At 46.5% G+C, this 15,704-nt stretch overlaps 2 protein-coding genes across 2 annotated transcripts in view; one reads left to right on the forward strand and one right to left on the reverse strand.

Moving 5' to 3' along the window:
* Positions 1 to 278: 278 nt before the first annotated feature.
* LOC105566649 (probable serine/threonine-protein kinase yakA) overlaps positions 279 to 15,704 on the reverse strand; it is a 115,952-nt gene continuing 100,526 nt past the window's right edge. The window contains exons 7-9 of the mRNA XM_012020820.1: positions 10,900 to 11,049; positions 4,235 to 4,377; positions 279 to 3,019 (exon numbers count right to left, since the gene is read on the reverse strand). Coding sequence (XP_011876210.1) covers positions 1,049 to 3,019; positions 4,235 to 4,377; positions 10,900 to 11,049 — 2,264 coding nt within the window. The 3' untranslated portion in view covers positions 279 to 1,048. The remainder of the gene's footprint in view (positions 3,020 to 4,234; positions 4,378 to 10,899; positions 11,050 to 15,704) is intronic.
* Positions 6,242 to 15,704, forward strand: part of LOC105566647 — a 131,820-nt gene continuing 122,357 nt past the window's right edge. The window contains exon 1 of the mRNA XM_012020818.1: positions 6,242 to 6,651. Coding sequence (XP_011876208.1) covers positions 6,519 to 6,651 — 133 coding nt within the window. The 5' untranslated portion in view covers positions 6,242 to 6,518. The remainder of the gene's footprint in view (positions 6,652 to 15,704) is intronic.

Below are 15,704 nucleotides of genomic sequence, written 5' to 3' on the forward strand. Positions count from 1 at the left end.
CCGTGTAAAGTGTATTTTAGCGATCGGATCGGATACAGAACGCGATCGGCGAGCCTGATTTTACCCCGTGGCTTTACGTTTCTCGTTGCGTGCGCGCCACAGTCGCGTTTCACGTAGCGGCTTTCCCGTTCCCGAGCCGCGCGCCCGTAATTACTCACGGCGTAATCACATATCGAGAGCGTGATAAAAAAAATAGAGTGTGAGAGAGGCGCGGCGACGAAGCAGAAGCAGGATGCACAGAGGGTGAGAGCGGCGGGTGAGGGTGGGGAGGGGAACGGGGGGGGGATGTTGGAACAATTGCGTAGGGTGCCCCAAAATTGACGCAATATAGACGCGTTGCGTATTCAGCCGACAACTTTTTAAATCTCAATTTCAATTCAATGTTTTTCTTTAGGAACTGAGCCTCAGATTCTTAATATATATGCATCTGAAATTAACAGCATATCTAATGCTAAATTCGGATAATAGTTCATTATTGCTATCGGAATCTCGATGTTTTCGACGAGGAGAAAACTGTATATATATATATGTATGTATATATATCCATTTTCCGCCAATTCTGAGGTGCTTTGTACGTAGAACCGGCTTGAGCAAAGGAGACTGGGACACAGAGAGAGAGAGAGAGAGAAAAAGAGGAAATGGAGTATTGAGCGGCGGATGGATCGACGAGGAGCGAGAGATTCGCGCGCAGATTGCAAGCAGCATCTCGCGAGGTGACCCGCGGGGAGGGGGATTTAAAAAGGGAGAGTGACAAGAATGAGGGAACGACGATTTTTGGGGGGGAGAGGGCAAGGGGGGGACGACGCGCGACGGTGCGACCCCGACACGTTGAGAGCCGTGTCTCGAAAGACGCGTGTAAAAATACGTAGAAAAGATAAACGCGGCGGATACGCGCGTCGCTCGCGCGCGCGCACAGGAGGCGATCGGCACAGGCGGAGGAGAGGACGGGATGAAGAGAGAGAAAGAGAGAGAGAGGAGAGAGAGAGAGAGAGGATTATGAGGGGCTGGTAGTGGGTCGGTGGTGGCAAACGGTGTCTCACATCGATTATCATACACCGTCGTAGGAGAGGTCGACCGGCGGTCTGTGGTGCGGCGATGCGAGGTAGGACGGCGGCGTGGTGGTGGTGCTGGGCGCCGCGCCAGCCGTGCCGACGTAGCTGGGGTAATTGGCGCTGGGCGCGTGTATGCCCGTCGGTGGCGCCGGGTAAGCGTCGAACGAGCTCGAGTACGAGCCGTTGTACGGCGGGTACGGGTTGGCCGCCATCGGGTGGCTGAGGGTGGCGCTTGCGTGCACGCTACTCATGCCGCTCATCCCGCCGATCCCGTAGCTACGCGGCATCAGGCTGGTGTCGAGGCCACCGAAGAGATAGCCGTTGGCCGAGGCCATCGGCACCGGGTAGTGGCCGGGTAAGATGTTGGGATAGGAGTTGCCGTGGCCGTGGTTCATGCTGGGGGTGTAGTTGCTGGATGCGAGATTCTCCACCGTGTAGGACTTGCTGTGCTGCTGCTGCTGTTGCTGCTGCTGATGTTGCTGCTGCTGTTGCTGCTGCTGAGACTCCTGATGATGACGACTGTTCATGCCGTAGAGACCTCCGTAGCCCGCGTCAGTGGGCGAGTGGTGCAGCGAGGAGGGATAGATCCCGCCACCCGGCGGCAACGGTGGACTGTAATTGGTCATCCCGGTTGGTCCAGCCGGTATGCCGGCGAAACCGGACATGTAAGACTGATGGTGGGCCTCCATCTTATCCGCTAGGGTATCGTCGCCCGGTACACCCGGATGCGAGTGCTGCAGACGCTGACTGCCGCCGTCGGCTATGCTCGGGATCTGGTCAACGAGTGACTCCAGGTCGCTCAGGCTCTTAGTCGACATGTCCGGGGCTCCGGGGACGGAGATCCTCTTGTTGCCGTACTGCTCGTGCGGGTGGTGCGGCGACATGGACGTGTGGGTGGGCGTGTGCGGATGCGGCGGCGTCGGATGCGAATGATGCGAGTGCTCCTCGGCGGACTGGCTGAGAGGCGTCGGTGTCGTCTGATGCGGATGCGGATTATGCGTGTCCGGCGGCTGCTCGTGGTAGCCCAGGTAGGCGTAGCTGTTGTGGGACGGCGTGCCGGGACTGCTGTGGTGACCCGTCGGATCGGGCCCTCCGGCCGGATTGTACTGACGATGGTCGTTGCCCATGTTCTGCTGCGACATGCTGGTAGGCGGCTCGAAGTCCGGATGCTCGACGCTGGGCGACGTCAAGGGCGACGGCTCGAGATTGTTCTCCGACGAGATCGCGGTATTGATCTCCGACGATAGGTCCGAGTGAAACGACAGCGACATGGACTTGGGGCTCTGGCTGTAGTGCTGCAGATGCACTGGGCTCTGCTTCGCGCTCATATTGTACGGGCTATTGTCGTTCATGCCCTGACCGAAGAATCCGTCGTTCATCGGCGGCTGCGCGTACGGCGCCATGTGCGGGAACGTCTTCGGCGGCGACATCAGCGGCGGTGAGAAGCAATTCACGTTACCGTAGCCGTCGTTCAAGTGACCCATCACTTGATGCTGTTGCTGCTGTTGCTGCTCTCTCTCGCGGGTCTCCCGCTCCAACTGCTTTTGTTGCTGGTGTATCTTTTTCGGGCGGCCGCGGCGCTTCTTGATCACCTCGCCGTTCGCGTCCAGCTTCTCGGGATCCGGCGGCGGCTGGTCCTCCGGATTCTTTATCTTCTTCGGTCTGCCGCGTTTCTTCTTGCCCGGTATCACGCCCGACTCCTGCTTAATCCCCATGCCGTTGATCTCCGTGATTCGGCTCTCACCGTCGGGCAAATCGTCGAACACCGGCTTCTTGTCCTCGAGCGGGTCGTGTTCCTTCTTCTTGAGCTTGGAATCGGCGAACACGATGTCCGACTCGTCCAAGTGCGTGATCGTACCGTTCAGGTAGTCGCGGAACTTTTTCAGGGCAGCGTAATATGGCACCTTGTCGGCAGCACGTGGTAGTTGAGCACACCTCGCGCTGCTCGAGGGCATAACCCACATATACTGCAACGCAACATCACAAGTGAGAATTTTACCTAGGCAAACTACGTATACTTGATAAGAATAGACTGCGCGTTTCCTCTCCTACGTTGGGAAATGTACAACTTTAGAAGAAAATAGCCGATGTTGATCAGTTGTCTCATCCAAGAAGACTAGAATGGCTAACGTGCGTAGTTCTTGAATTGGCCGTCGACCATATTGCGAACAGCGCCCCGGAAATGCAACCATATTTCGGCATACCCTCACCACTCATTTAGGCAGGAGTTTACTCTCCTGGGGCCTCATTCTCGAAAAATATCGCGTGCGATATTTTGCGAGAATAAGGCCTCGGGTCTCTAGTCTTCTTGGTCTCATCTTTGTTTAAACTAGATAAACTCAGGAAGATTGGTGATTCATAGCACGTGGTCTCTTTCTAAAGTTTGTACAGCTTTTTAGCCAAACGCACAGTCTATTGTTCTTATGTTTATGAGCACGGAGAAACCTGAGAGCGGCCACGCCGGCGTTCTACTTGATACCGTTTCGGGAGATTGTTTTGCGCCCATTTTTACTTTTGGAACTACTTCATTACGCACTTTCGAACTCTGCCGATAAAATTTCCACTTTGCGCATGTCCGTGCTATGCATTTTGACATCTAATTTATCAAATTTACATTGTCTACATGAGAAAGTTGATGTAAATATCACGCAGATAATTTATGTTAATGTAATTTTGAATTTCACAGCGCAATCCTGAAAAATAGGCGTAGCATGGACACGCACAAAGTGGTGACTTTATCGGCAGTGCCAGAAGAGGCATAGCAAAATAGTTCCAAAAGTAAAAATGGGCGTAAAGGCGCGCAAAACAGCCCCTTGAAACGGTATCAAGTAAAACGCCGGCGTGGCCGCTCTCAGGTTTCCCTCTGCTATCAGCAACTGTCGATTTTAAACGTTTACAATAACTTCGTTTAACTCTCGGATCTTGACACCGTATGGCCAAGCCAGCGCAAAAATGATGGTTAATTTTCGTTAGATAATGTTAAATCTATATCATCACCGAACTCATTGAAATTATTTCGTTCCAATGTTCCAGGCAACACAGTAAACGAGTATCATGAGGATTCGTCGGAGCTCGAATTTTTCCAAATTTCTTCCAAACGAAGAAAACTTTTCCTTCCCGAATTTGCGTTGCCCGAGATATTAGTGCGAAAGAACGGAGTAACAATGTAGCAGCTGTCTTACCGTGTTGGTGCCGTCGACGAGGTTGGGCTGTCTTCCAAAGCCAAATTCTTTCTTTCCCGAGAATACTTCGTATATGAGTTTGCCGTTGAATACTGCAATTTTTGGCTTATACTTTCGTAATTTCTCGAGCAGAATGTGACTACCTGCGAAATAAAGAACGATTGTAGCTTTTATCTCTTACATTGACACGATAAAAACGCTAAAATCTCGATATAACATTAATGAGCTTTTTACTTATGACTTATTAACGTTCGCACGAGGAGCAACTAATTAAGCGTTCTACAAGTTCGATCAAATTCAAATTTGTAGACGGATTCGCGGCATACGCAGCACGCTCACCTATAATTACTTTGACTTATAAATATCGACATTATTGCATAAAGTCATTACACGTTTATCGCTCCTTTTTTCCCCTCGCGTTTATTCGTGACTGCTATTTACGTCGTGCGAATCGCCTATTCCATGTATTTTCGCAAAAGAGAGAGATTATCGTGGTGAAAAATCGTGGATAATCTCACCTGATAAAAAGATACCCGGTAACAATAATAATAATTGAAGGCAGATTCTCCGTTACGAACAACGTAATCGCGAATAATGCAAAGTGAACAAACTGACGATTTCTGCGCGGCATAATCGACGTGGATACAAATGCAAGTGTTATCTAAATTACGGGATTAAGTCGTTTCTTGGAATCGTGCGATTACTCGAAATTCCCTTCGGCCCAAAATGTCGAAAAATCGTCGTACTAGTTTTTCAACACTCCGGTCACGCGGTCACAGTAAGGTTCCCCGCCATTCGCGCCATTCGCGTATTTTCCAGGCGAATACGCGTGCCGATTAGCACAATACGTTAGGGATCGTCAACCAAGGGCCAGCGGACCGAATCCCGGAAGGTTTTATCTGGCTCGCGAAAGAAATTTTGACGTTGTACACGGAAAGGGTGATATTGTATGAACAATATCAGTGTAATTGAAATGAACAGATGATGCCTATTAATTTAACAGAAACCCTGCTATCCCATATTAGGATTCTGTCTCATAATAGGGGACCTGCCTCTACTTATAAAAGTTCTTTCGTTTTTGACTAAATATATTACTGCGTCGCATATATCCCTCCTTTTTAATCGATTCAATTTCAACTCGGTCCGTTCGACAAGGAAGATCGGGGCCTCCACTTATGCTGGATCTGCAATGAGAGTCGCAGAGTCGCAGTCGTAAGAATAATCGACTATGATTGGTCAATTTTTATGTGCCTGACGGAATTGACCAATCGCAGTCGATTATTCTTACGACTGCGACTCTCATTGTAGACCCAGCATTAGGCCTGTTATACAATACGTCCCGACATCCGACAGCGACACAGCCGGTGGTCCAACAAGAATATTTCTTTTCAAAAGATGAACTTTCTCATTGGACCATCGGCTACGTCTCGACATCCGACAGCGACATTACGACGTATCGTAGAACAGGCCCGGCAGACCTGACGTTACGTGTGTCGGCGATAACCTTAAACGCGCGATCGCTCGCGATCGCAGCCGACTAATCTCGTTTGAGGCGAGTGAGCCAAGTGTCCGGCCGCCACTCTGCTCTTACACTTCCGGTCTCATTAATTTATTGGCTACTTTATTTCAGGGAACGTCTGACACGTTCGATGCTCCGGCTAATACCGGAGTCGTGGGACAACTTCCCGTGGAAAGGAGAGAGAGAGAGAGAGAGGGGGGGGGGAGGAGACGGCAGTTTTAGAGCGAGTAGTTTATTGGCTATTAATTATTACCGCTCTCGTCCGCTCCCAATAAATAATACGTCGCGCCTTTTCGGAGCGAAGCTTAAAGCGGATCGAATATTGCCGTCTGCGGCCAATAAAAAAAAGGAGAGATGCGTGAACGGAAACGCGCTCGTAGGAAATAACGTTCAACGACGCTCCGGGACGCTCCGTAGCTCCGTTTCGCGAAAAATTCGGCTCGACCGGTGATTCTGTCGTCGGTCCAGCCGGTCCAGCATCCGCCGCGACGATCGGCCGATCGAAATCGGCGCGCGCGCTGCCTCCTAATGACGGACATAGTCGGAATTTCGTAGTAGGGCGACATTATCCGGAATGGAGGGGTCTACACCGCTTTCGGCAGGGCGATGCGCGTGTTGCGATATGCCTTAAGAGCGCGGCGACGGCGATTAAGTTGGCAGTACTGCCGCTTCCCGCGTCGCGTGCACGCATGGCCGCTACGTCCGAGTGTGGCCGGTCGGAAGTGAGACAAGGGCCTATTTTTCGGGATTAAACGTTCTGTCGGGATGGAGGAGGCGGGGATCGGCGACACGTACGAGCGCGAGTGCGCGGGCACAGCGGGATGGGGCACGACCGGCGCCGTCGACGAGGAGGAGGAGTGGCGGCCCCTGCGCGGACCCACGGACTATCCGGAACGCGGTGAGCCCCAAACGCAGCCCTTCGATCACGATCCAAGCGAGCGCGCTCCTTTTCGCCCGTGCGCCGTGTCACGCTCGCCGTTTCCGATCGCGACAAATGGCGCCGATCAGAGAGATATTCGGCGCGACGTATCGGCGATCTAATCCCGCGGCGGCCCGTCGAGGGTACCGGCGCCCCCCTTCAGGAGGAGATCGGCCGTTTCGCAGCGTCGCCGCGAGGGGGGCAGGAGGCGATAGGAAAATTTTTCTTTTCACGCGATACGCGCGGGGAGAGCGACTGGAAACGTACTTTGGAAAAAACGCTAACGACGCTCGCTCGACATAACCTGTCGGTGCAACCTTCCTTATCTCGTCACGCATTATTATGTGTTTAGCTTTATCTGCAAGTATACCGCATCGCCCTTTTCCCCTCTCGCGGCTATCGGGCCGCGCTCGCTTGGCTCCGCTCCGCGGCGGGTCGTGAGAAATTTTTTACAGCGCGTTGCGTAAAGCTTTGTGAATTCTCGATTAGTGGAACGAGCGCGTCGGCAGAAGTCGCATTCGAGACACCGGAGCACGTTCTCCTCCCGCCGTCAGGCTCAGTTTTTTGTTTCACGTTTCAAGTTTCGGTTCGCGAGACGTACCGAGACGTTTGAAACGCCCTGTATACGCGACAGCCTTCTACACTTGGTCCGTACTTACGAATCGGAGTAAAACGATCCGCACCGATAGACCGGAAGTTCTTCGCGGCACAGCGTCTATTAAAAAAAATGAATGCGGCACAAGAGAGAAACGAGAGGACACGTCCGTCCGTCCGTCCTTCCTTCCCTCCCTCCCTCCCTCCCTCCCTCCCTCGATCTCTCCGTTCGAGACAATGCGCACACATGGTTGTTCCGAAAACGCAGGAAACGCGACACGCGCAACAACGCTCCGCTACCGACATGCCTGTCGTCTCGCGCGAGACCTGACCAAGCTCGAGATCGTAGTTTGTCATCCGTTTGTTTACGAGTTCGCGCATGGTTCCTACAGAGCGCGACTCCGCTTTCGTTCGCGCTCGGTTGTTCGAGGCTATTTGTTTCGCCGAGACGTGGCCGGGGGCAAGGTGCTAATTTTAATTGCACCGCGAAACAAAAAAAACCCGACAGGCAAGTGCTCACTGATGCTTTCCCGTATGAATTTAGGCACAGGTAGAACACGTGTACATTTTCGGACATTTTAAGTTAACGGCTTCGCCGAAGATGTAGAAGTGTATTATCCTATGAGTTGGTAACGGTGATAATTTAATGGTATTTTTCGATATTTACAAAAATTTTTTAATGCCCTTCCAGGTCAGTATTTCATCAGTCCACTCCTAAGGTTGCACACTTTTCTATGACGTAATATTTCATTGTTTAAGTGATGCACGTTAAAGGCTCGATATTTGTGTAGAACGTAATCTATATATAAATTGTCGCGAACGTTGTGAAATTGTTGTTAGGTTGCGTAGAGTACTTTTTTGGTCAAGGGGGCAGATTCGGACAATGGATAGTGAGGCATTTCAATTTTTGAGGCATTCAAGGAATCGCTTTCACTTTTCTCTAGTTGACGATGTCTCTACCATTTCCAGGGTTGACGTAGAGTCAAAATTACATGAACCAATTTGTGTGACCGGGACTTCACGTTTGGCTAGTTTTCTAAAGTTTAATGTCAATTTTGATTCTCTAAATATTAAATAGACATTAAATATAATATATATATCTGTATTTAATAAATATATATATATATATTGGTAATGTGCTTTTTATTTTGTAAATGCATATATAAATCCAAAACTGCCCCACGCTGCGGCAGCGCCAGACAAATGCAATTTTTTTTGTTTATTTATTTTCGGAGAAACTGTTAAATATTTTTTCAATTTGATTTTAAAGAAAGTTGCTTAACATGTCAGAGAATTTATTTACATACTTTTAAAGTCACGTATCCTTCAAATCTGGTTAGAGACTAGGATTGTCCAAAACCGTCCGCGAACCTGCCCCACTCTACCCTATATGCAAAATGTGTAAATGTGGATACGTGCAGAAATTCATGTGGGAAGGCATCGGTGAGTCCTAGTGTACATACGCACCCTCAGAAAGGATCTCTGTTACCGAGACAAAAAATATTCTTGACGCATTTCTATTTCTCACAACCTCATTTGGTATAAAAATAAGACGATGTCAAAATAAAATCAATAATTCTTATTCTCCTGTATCGAATTAAAAAAGATCGACTTACTATATCGAGACAAGAGTAACTTATACAAATGTAAGTTTATATATACCTGCGTTTAGAATATATTTGCCCTCCATTTTATAACGTACGAAATTGTATGTCATCTTATAACGCACCAAGTTGTACGCCAGTTTACAACGCACGTGCTATATGTATATATTAGCGCCACGATATTCGACAAAAGACGATAAATACTATCATTTTATTCTAGATTTTAGAATTTTTCATTTAAGATTAAAACATTCTTTTCTTTATAATATGTTATAATAAATATGATGCGCTATATCGATCCTATTTTACGATAGAAGATTAACGTGTGATAGCATTAGATTTGTTCGTGTTGCACTCGTTGCATTTGGAATCTTCGTTTTCTTTGTCTCCAACGCCCGATATATATTTGTCTCTTTGTAAAGTGTAGGAATTTGGGGGATTTCAAGCAACACAAACAAATTAACCTATTAGATCCGGACATTCTTTTCTGTGGGTACGAGAGCACGGAAACGCGACTCGAACGAGCGCATTCGCGTTGCAAGTCGAAAAAAGGAAAAGTGTCCCTTGCCTTGTTTACTTCACTCTTTACTTGCCTTCTCAATTCGCACTTGCCTCGCACGTGGACTCTCACTGCCGATCCGCGCACGTGTTGTCCGGCACACACGGCGCACACGGCGCACGCCGAGAACCTTCCGAGGTTCACCGTGCAATGGACGAGAGTATACTGAACAGCCTAGGTAGTGGTGGGTGATTTTCACACGATGCATCGATATTTTGAAATTCGACTAATCGCTACATCGATAGTTTTTCTATTCGATGTTACCAACTGGTTACTTTATTTTAGGGTCTTTTTCACCAACCTCGGTTACTGATCTCACTCATATTCCCTACGGTGTCTCTTAAATTATTAGTAGAATTATAAGTTTGCACGTGCTACGTAAACTTTCTGCGCTTAGATTCTTTGTTCTTCTCCTAGCCACCGCTTCAGTATGAATCTATGTCTTCAAATAAGGAAAAGTCTACAGAATTTATGCAATACAAACCGCATATTTATAAAATAAATAAGAACAGTCTATTATAAATTTCATATTAGATAGAAATGAGAAATTGAAAAACACCGGTTATCATCGATGTTTTTCACTAATAATCGATTAGCAAAAATCGTTATTTTATCGATTATTTTTTCAACATCGCCCATCCTTACAGCCTACCTGCTAGAAACTTCGGCGACATGACAAAGAGAGCTGGATAGGGATAGGTTTCTCGAGTCCGTACGTCGCGTGATTCGAATAGGAATATGTCGACGAGAGCGAATTTACCTAATCGCGATCGAGCATACTTAGCGATTTGTTGACTTTCGAGTTCACGTCGAAAGCCTTCCTCAACTGTTTTCGAAATTCATCAGTTTTCTCAAATGTTCAAGAAGAGCTCACGGCAACACGGTCGCGGCGAACTCTTTATCATTTGTGGAACATATGTTTGCAAACGGTAGGGTGCTTGTGCTCGATGATTAACTAACATGACAGTGTGAAGAAAGGACTGTCTACTGTCCCTGAAGTCGTTTTACTATTATTCCAACAGACGCATAAATTATTGTCCAACAATGGTTGTTTCTTTAGTCTTCCGAAAGGTTCCTCGCAACCATATGGTATTTCGAAAAAGAAAAGTCGATTGCTAGGACGGCAAGAGAATTCGTGAAAAGCATAAAGTAGTGACATCTTAGCAAAAATAACAATAGCAAGTGTCATTCAAATTCCAGACGTTTCTCTGTCTAATGTCACGATTGCGAGTCTGCAGAACTTAAATTGACAAACGCAACTCGGAAGAGATATATGTACATTCCGCTATTTTACATGATAAAATATAAACAACGATAAAACATTGTGTAACACAAATATAATACGAAATTGAAATTGATATTTCTGCAAATTACGTCGGGGCGATTTATGCAATAATTATTTTCGACCGAGATTTTGTAATTATCTCATCGTGCGTTTCAGGCGACCCTAAAACCGTTCGGCATACTGACCTTCTTTAATTTCCTTTCTTGTAAGATCTGCGCTGCCTTTCGTCGCACGTGCTACCATATTTGTGAAGCCGATGCCGAGTCGCAAGAGCTTGTAATCGTCGTCCGCAGTCAACGGTTCGGGCGTGAGACCGCTTAGATGTAGGCATTTCCCTGAAAAGACGGGCACACAATGAAGACAATTTGCTTAACTGCATAAATTAATAGTAAGAACATAATGATCGCGCCCTCGCGATCGTAATGAACCTCATTACCCCCCTCCCTCCTGGTAGCCAAGTATCAATTTACAAATCGATTCTGACCTACTGATTTAAGATCCAGAAAATTAGATTCCCAAATTAAAACACTTGATAAATTATTAAATTTGAAATGCGGCTTTGCCCGTGCTTTTTTTCTCCGCGGTAATTGTAGCCACGAGAAAAAAAGGAAGATGAAATTATTAACATGTGCAGCATGTTACACGCATCGCCGAAGCACATGGGCGGCTTTTAAAAATTTTAATGTAATCGACGCCCGCGATATTATACGATCCATTTTTAATTTTAATTGCATAATGTTAAGCATTAAATTGCTTACTTGCGGCGCCATTATAGCGAAACGTATAATTGCAGTCGTCGCGTGAACGGCCAAATGACTTCGCAAAGCTATTGTTCCGCGCGAAATATTCCGTATTTTGTTAATAGGCCGCGCTCGACTATTTATATCCCATTAAATAAACGATCTAAATTTTCTGATAGGCATAATAAAGCCTTGCCCCGGCGGAGGCTTTCGCGCGGAGATAATGGAATTGTTAGAACAGAAGCGCGCAGCGTGTCTATTGTAATAGAAATGACAACCATTGTTGTTTCCATTGTCGATGGTACCGCCGCGCTGGTATCGTTTTGCCCGGATTATACTAAAATCATCGTCGTGAATTTTATCGTTGAAATTTACTACTTGAGATATATTTCCAACCGATAACGACTCACTCCCTTTTTTTTCACCCTCCGATTACGACTCATTCGCGGGCAAGTCTTTTTAACTTGATTAACAATTCGACCGCTTCATCTTCACCGTTCATCTTTCCGAAATAATCCACTCAATTACCGAATCAATTCTACAAGACGATAGTTCCAAGTATCCCCGCGTTATTGATGAAATTATTGGTATTCTATTATTAATTTTACTATTTCTACGCGATAGAGCACGATGACTCCATTGTGGGATATTGTAAGATTACGTATTCTTATTTTAATGCCAATCGATCGCGAAACGTGAATGCGAAGAGACAAAGAGAGAGAGAGAGAGAGAGAGAGAGAGAACTATTGCATGAAGATATATAAATTAATCTCGTGCAAGATGTACAAACGATTAGCGGTTGACCGCTTGAATGTTGCAACAGCGACGAGCGTCAATTAGCGTTGCGAATCGCAAATTTCCATTGTATAAATAATAAATAGCGCGTATAAATAGCGTACAAACAGCGGTAAATCGTACGGACGACAATTCGTTCTAAATATTGACGTATGAATGCTTGGTAAACGCGCGCGATCGTTTATTTCGTATCGCGAAAAGCAAACACGGCGCTTAACGTAACGTATAAAAGGTATTCGCGCCGGTTTTCCCGCGGTTATGCAGATCGGCAATGCGCACGGGAGATTTTAATGGTCGTTTCTACGTAACTGCCGTACGAATGAGCAACTAAGTGCTCGTTGTCAAGTAATACCCCAGGAGGGGTAGTGGCAGTTTTGTGTTCGACACCTTCACGAAACTGCACGCCGCATTATCGCCATAATTTCACGGTCAAATATACTATATTGCGTCGGTGAAGCGAATACCGCGAAGGATCGTGTCGATGGGAATGGATTAAACGGTTTGGGTCAGACGGTCCTTTCTATCTCGTCACATAAAGTTGGATTACGAGTTCGCCATGCGCCACGTCCGTGCGATTAGAAATAATCGCTCCTCGCTTAACGATGGTTGATTTGGTGATTACAAATAAATTATTTACGCGCCAAAGACTCACTTCGTTAATCCCTTCCCGCGTCACCTTATCGCAGAATAGAACATTTTGAGCTACGCTAATCGCGTGTTATAATCACTTTGAGATTAGAGCTTGACCTCACGTACACGGAGAGTATTTTCTTTTAAAATTTATCCTGAAAATCATGTGATCGTGAGACAACATGGTATTTTGAAGAATTTTATGAGAGTTTTTGAAATTTTACTATACATTCTACTAGTAAAATGTATATTAAATATAATTACTACTGATAAAGGTCTTCAAAATTCAATATTGTCCCACAATCACGATTACATAATTTTCAGGATAAATTTTAAGAAAAAATCTTCACCGTGTCAAGTTAAAAAAACGTATACAAAAGATGGATATTTTACGTGCCTACAGTATCCGCATATCTAAATAAGAAGATACGATTAAAAAAATTTATTATCCAAGTATATTATATAAAAAAAAATGTCACGCCGGAATCCCTTCTGTTGCAGCGAGCGAAAACAAAGCCTCCTAGTCGCTACACGCGGCTGTTTAAAAGTTAACTTCTAAAGTAGTTAACGAAAGGGGGTTCATAAATTAGAACACCCTTTCCGCGTTTATACGGCACATCGATAATAAATTTATTTACCGGGACAAACGCCGGAGCGCAATAAGCATCGGCTCCGCTTGGCTCGCGCGGGAAGGAAAGAAAGCGGAGGCCAGATAAATCTCCTCCCGCCGCTCGCGGTGGTGCAGGCACACGGACACTCGCACACACGTGTCCGCGGTACACGTGAGACGACACCCCCGGTGGCGCGAAATTACAATCGTCGCCAAAGTCTATCCCGCGCGAACGTTTACCCCCGGGCAGCAGATAGAGATTTATGACGCGGCCTCGGGAAATTCTCTCTCGCTGCTTTACTCCAGTGGCACCGACCTACAACGGGCGCGCCGCGCCGGCACGACCTTGGAGAACTTCGGAACAAAGTTAAACGCTCGTCCGCGGCCGTTGCACGCTTTCCGGCACAACGTGCCCGACCTCCAAGTCCACGGGAGAAGGCACGAACCGCACGTGTGTGTAATGCCGGTCCCACTTTGCGCACCCGTCACCCGGCTCGAGTCTTTTCGAGATTAATTAATTTTCGCATAATCAGCATTCTAAATCTGGTACGTGGGATAAGAGGAACTTCAAGAGTTATCGAGTGCCTTTAAAGTCAATCAGTGCGTTATCGATCATCACAGCTGTAGGTAGAGTCGCAGTGGTACACTTGTATAACTGTGATCAGTGACTATTCGCTGTTTTTCAGCGATGATCGACTTTAAGAGAGTAAGCTCTAAGGCCCAGTTTCAGCAAACGTCGTTTAACTTTAAGAAAGGGACGTTTGTCCCTTTGTTAAAGTAACAGTTAGAGAGAGCCAAAGAATGAATTAAGCTAAGCTTAAAGTTAAGCGACGTTGGTGAAACCAGGCCTAAGAGGCGCGTTTTTTAAACCAAGTTTCGGCACCAGTTTCTACGTCTCGTTATCCGCGTGTCTCTTCTTTCTCCTCGAGAATTCGCCAATTTCTCGCGACACGCTCGTGCTGTCGGCGAGCAACGTTCGCGAGGCTTTGGTATGGACGTCGCTTAAAACTTGCCGCGGCGAACGGGCCATAAGAAGGAGACTAACGGCCGATCGAACAAACTTTATCGGGGCGAAACGCGACCCTCCTCCGTCATTCACGACGCTAACCTAACCCAACTTGACTTCGCTCGACCTTCCCGCCTAGCCGGGGTGCTTTATGGTGTTTCGAGCGAGGGTGTGAAAAGTGTGTTCCCTCCCCCCGTACGTCGATGGAAAGCAAATGCGCTTGTTCCCGCGCCGCGCCGTCGGTCGGGTCGTCCGTAAATTGTGACTGGTCTCTGATACGGACGTAATCGGGGTGGAACTTGGAATTTCACGCGACCCCGGACGCGAGTATATATATATATATATTTTTAGGGCTGAGAAATTATGGTAATTTATGGGAAATTTGAGAATTTTCCAAGCGAGGAAAAAATAGCCAAGATCGTCGGACTTCTGTCGCGGACGTTCTCTGAGTTATGTCTCTACGAAGCACAAATTATGCCGCTCGAACTCTGCGCTCTGATCGAGGTTGTTGCTGTTTTTGGAAATTTTTGCCACTAATATGATCGGCGCGATACCGGTACTGGTAATATCACTCCCTACTGGTTTGAAGGATTTAATTTTTCCAGTATGAAAAAATATGCAAGAGATATAAATTTTTAAAATATCTGATAATGCTGTTAAAAGTAGAAATAAAATACGGAAAGATATACGTCATAAATATTAATATCAATGCAAATATTTTTCTGTAATATGGAACCATTGTTTCCGCAAATAATTTACGTATATATATTTTTACCGTATAGCATATTTTTATTAATGGATATCTCTGAACCGTGCAACTTGATACATAATCGATGTGCAATATGTGAAATCTGAAGATAATATTTCCCATCGGCAAACCGAAAATATCCGAATAATTAATTTCGATATGATCTCATTTAGCATCACAAATTAATCACGTTACCGATATTCGCTGACAGTCATAGGAGCTATTAGCTGCAACTCTCCGTAAATCCTAACTCTCTAATTTCCACCGCGTCTCTTTATCTGTGTACGGTAGAATGATCTTAAATATATCTGTCACGCGATAGTCGAGAATAGTCTCCTCGGGAGAAAGGAAGAGAAGAAGGAAAGAAGTTTAGACAGAAACTAATAGTTTTTCATTAGTTCTAAAGAGGAGGCGCGATTCGTCACGTTGCACGATCGAATGGGCTTCCTAGGACGTTCGCA

Source organism: Vollenhovia emeryi, unplaced genomic scaffold (assembly GCF_000949405.1).
Source record: "Vollenhovia emeryi isolate VEMERY1.0 unplaced genomic scaffold, V.emery_V1.0 DF939143.1, whole genome shotgun sequence".
Lineage (NCBI taxonomy): Eukaryota > Metazoa > Arthropoda > Insecta > Hymenoptera > Formicidae > Vollenhovia > Vollenhovia emeryi.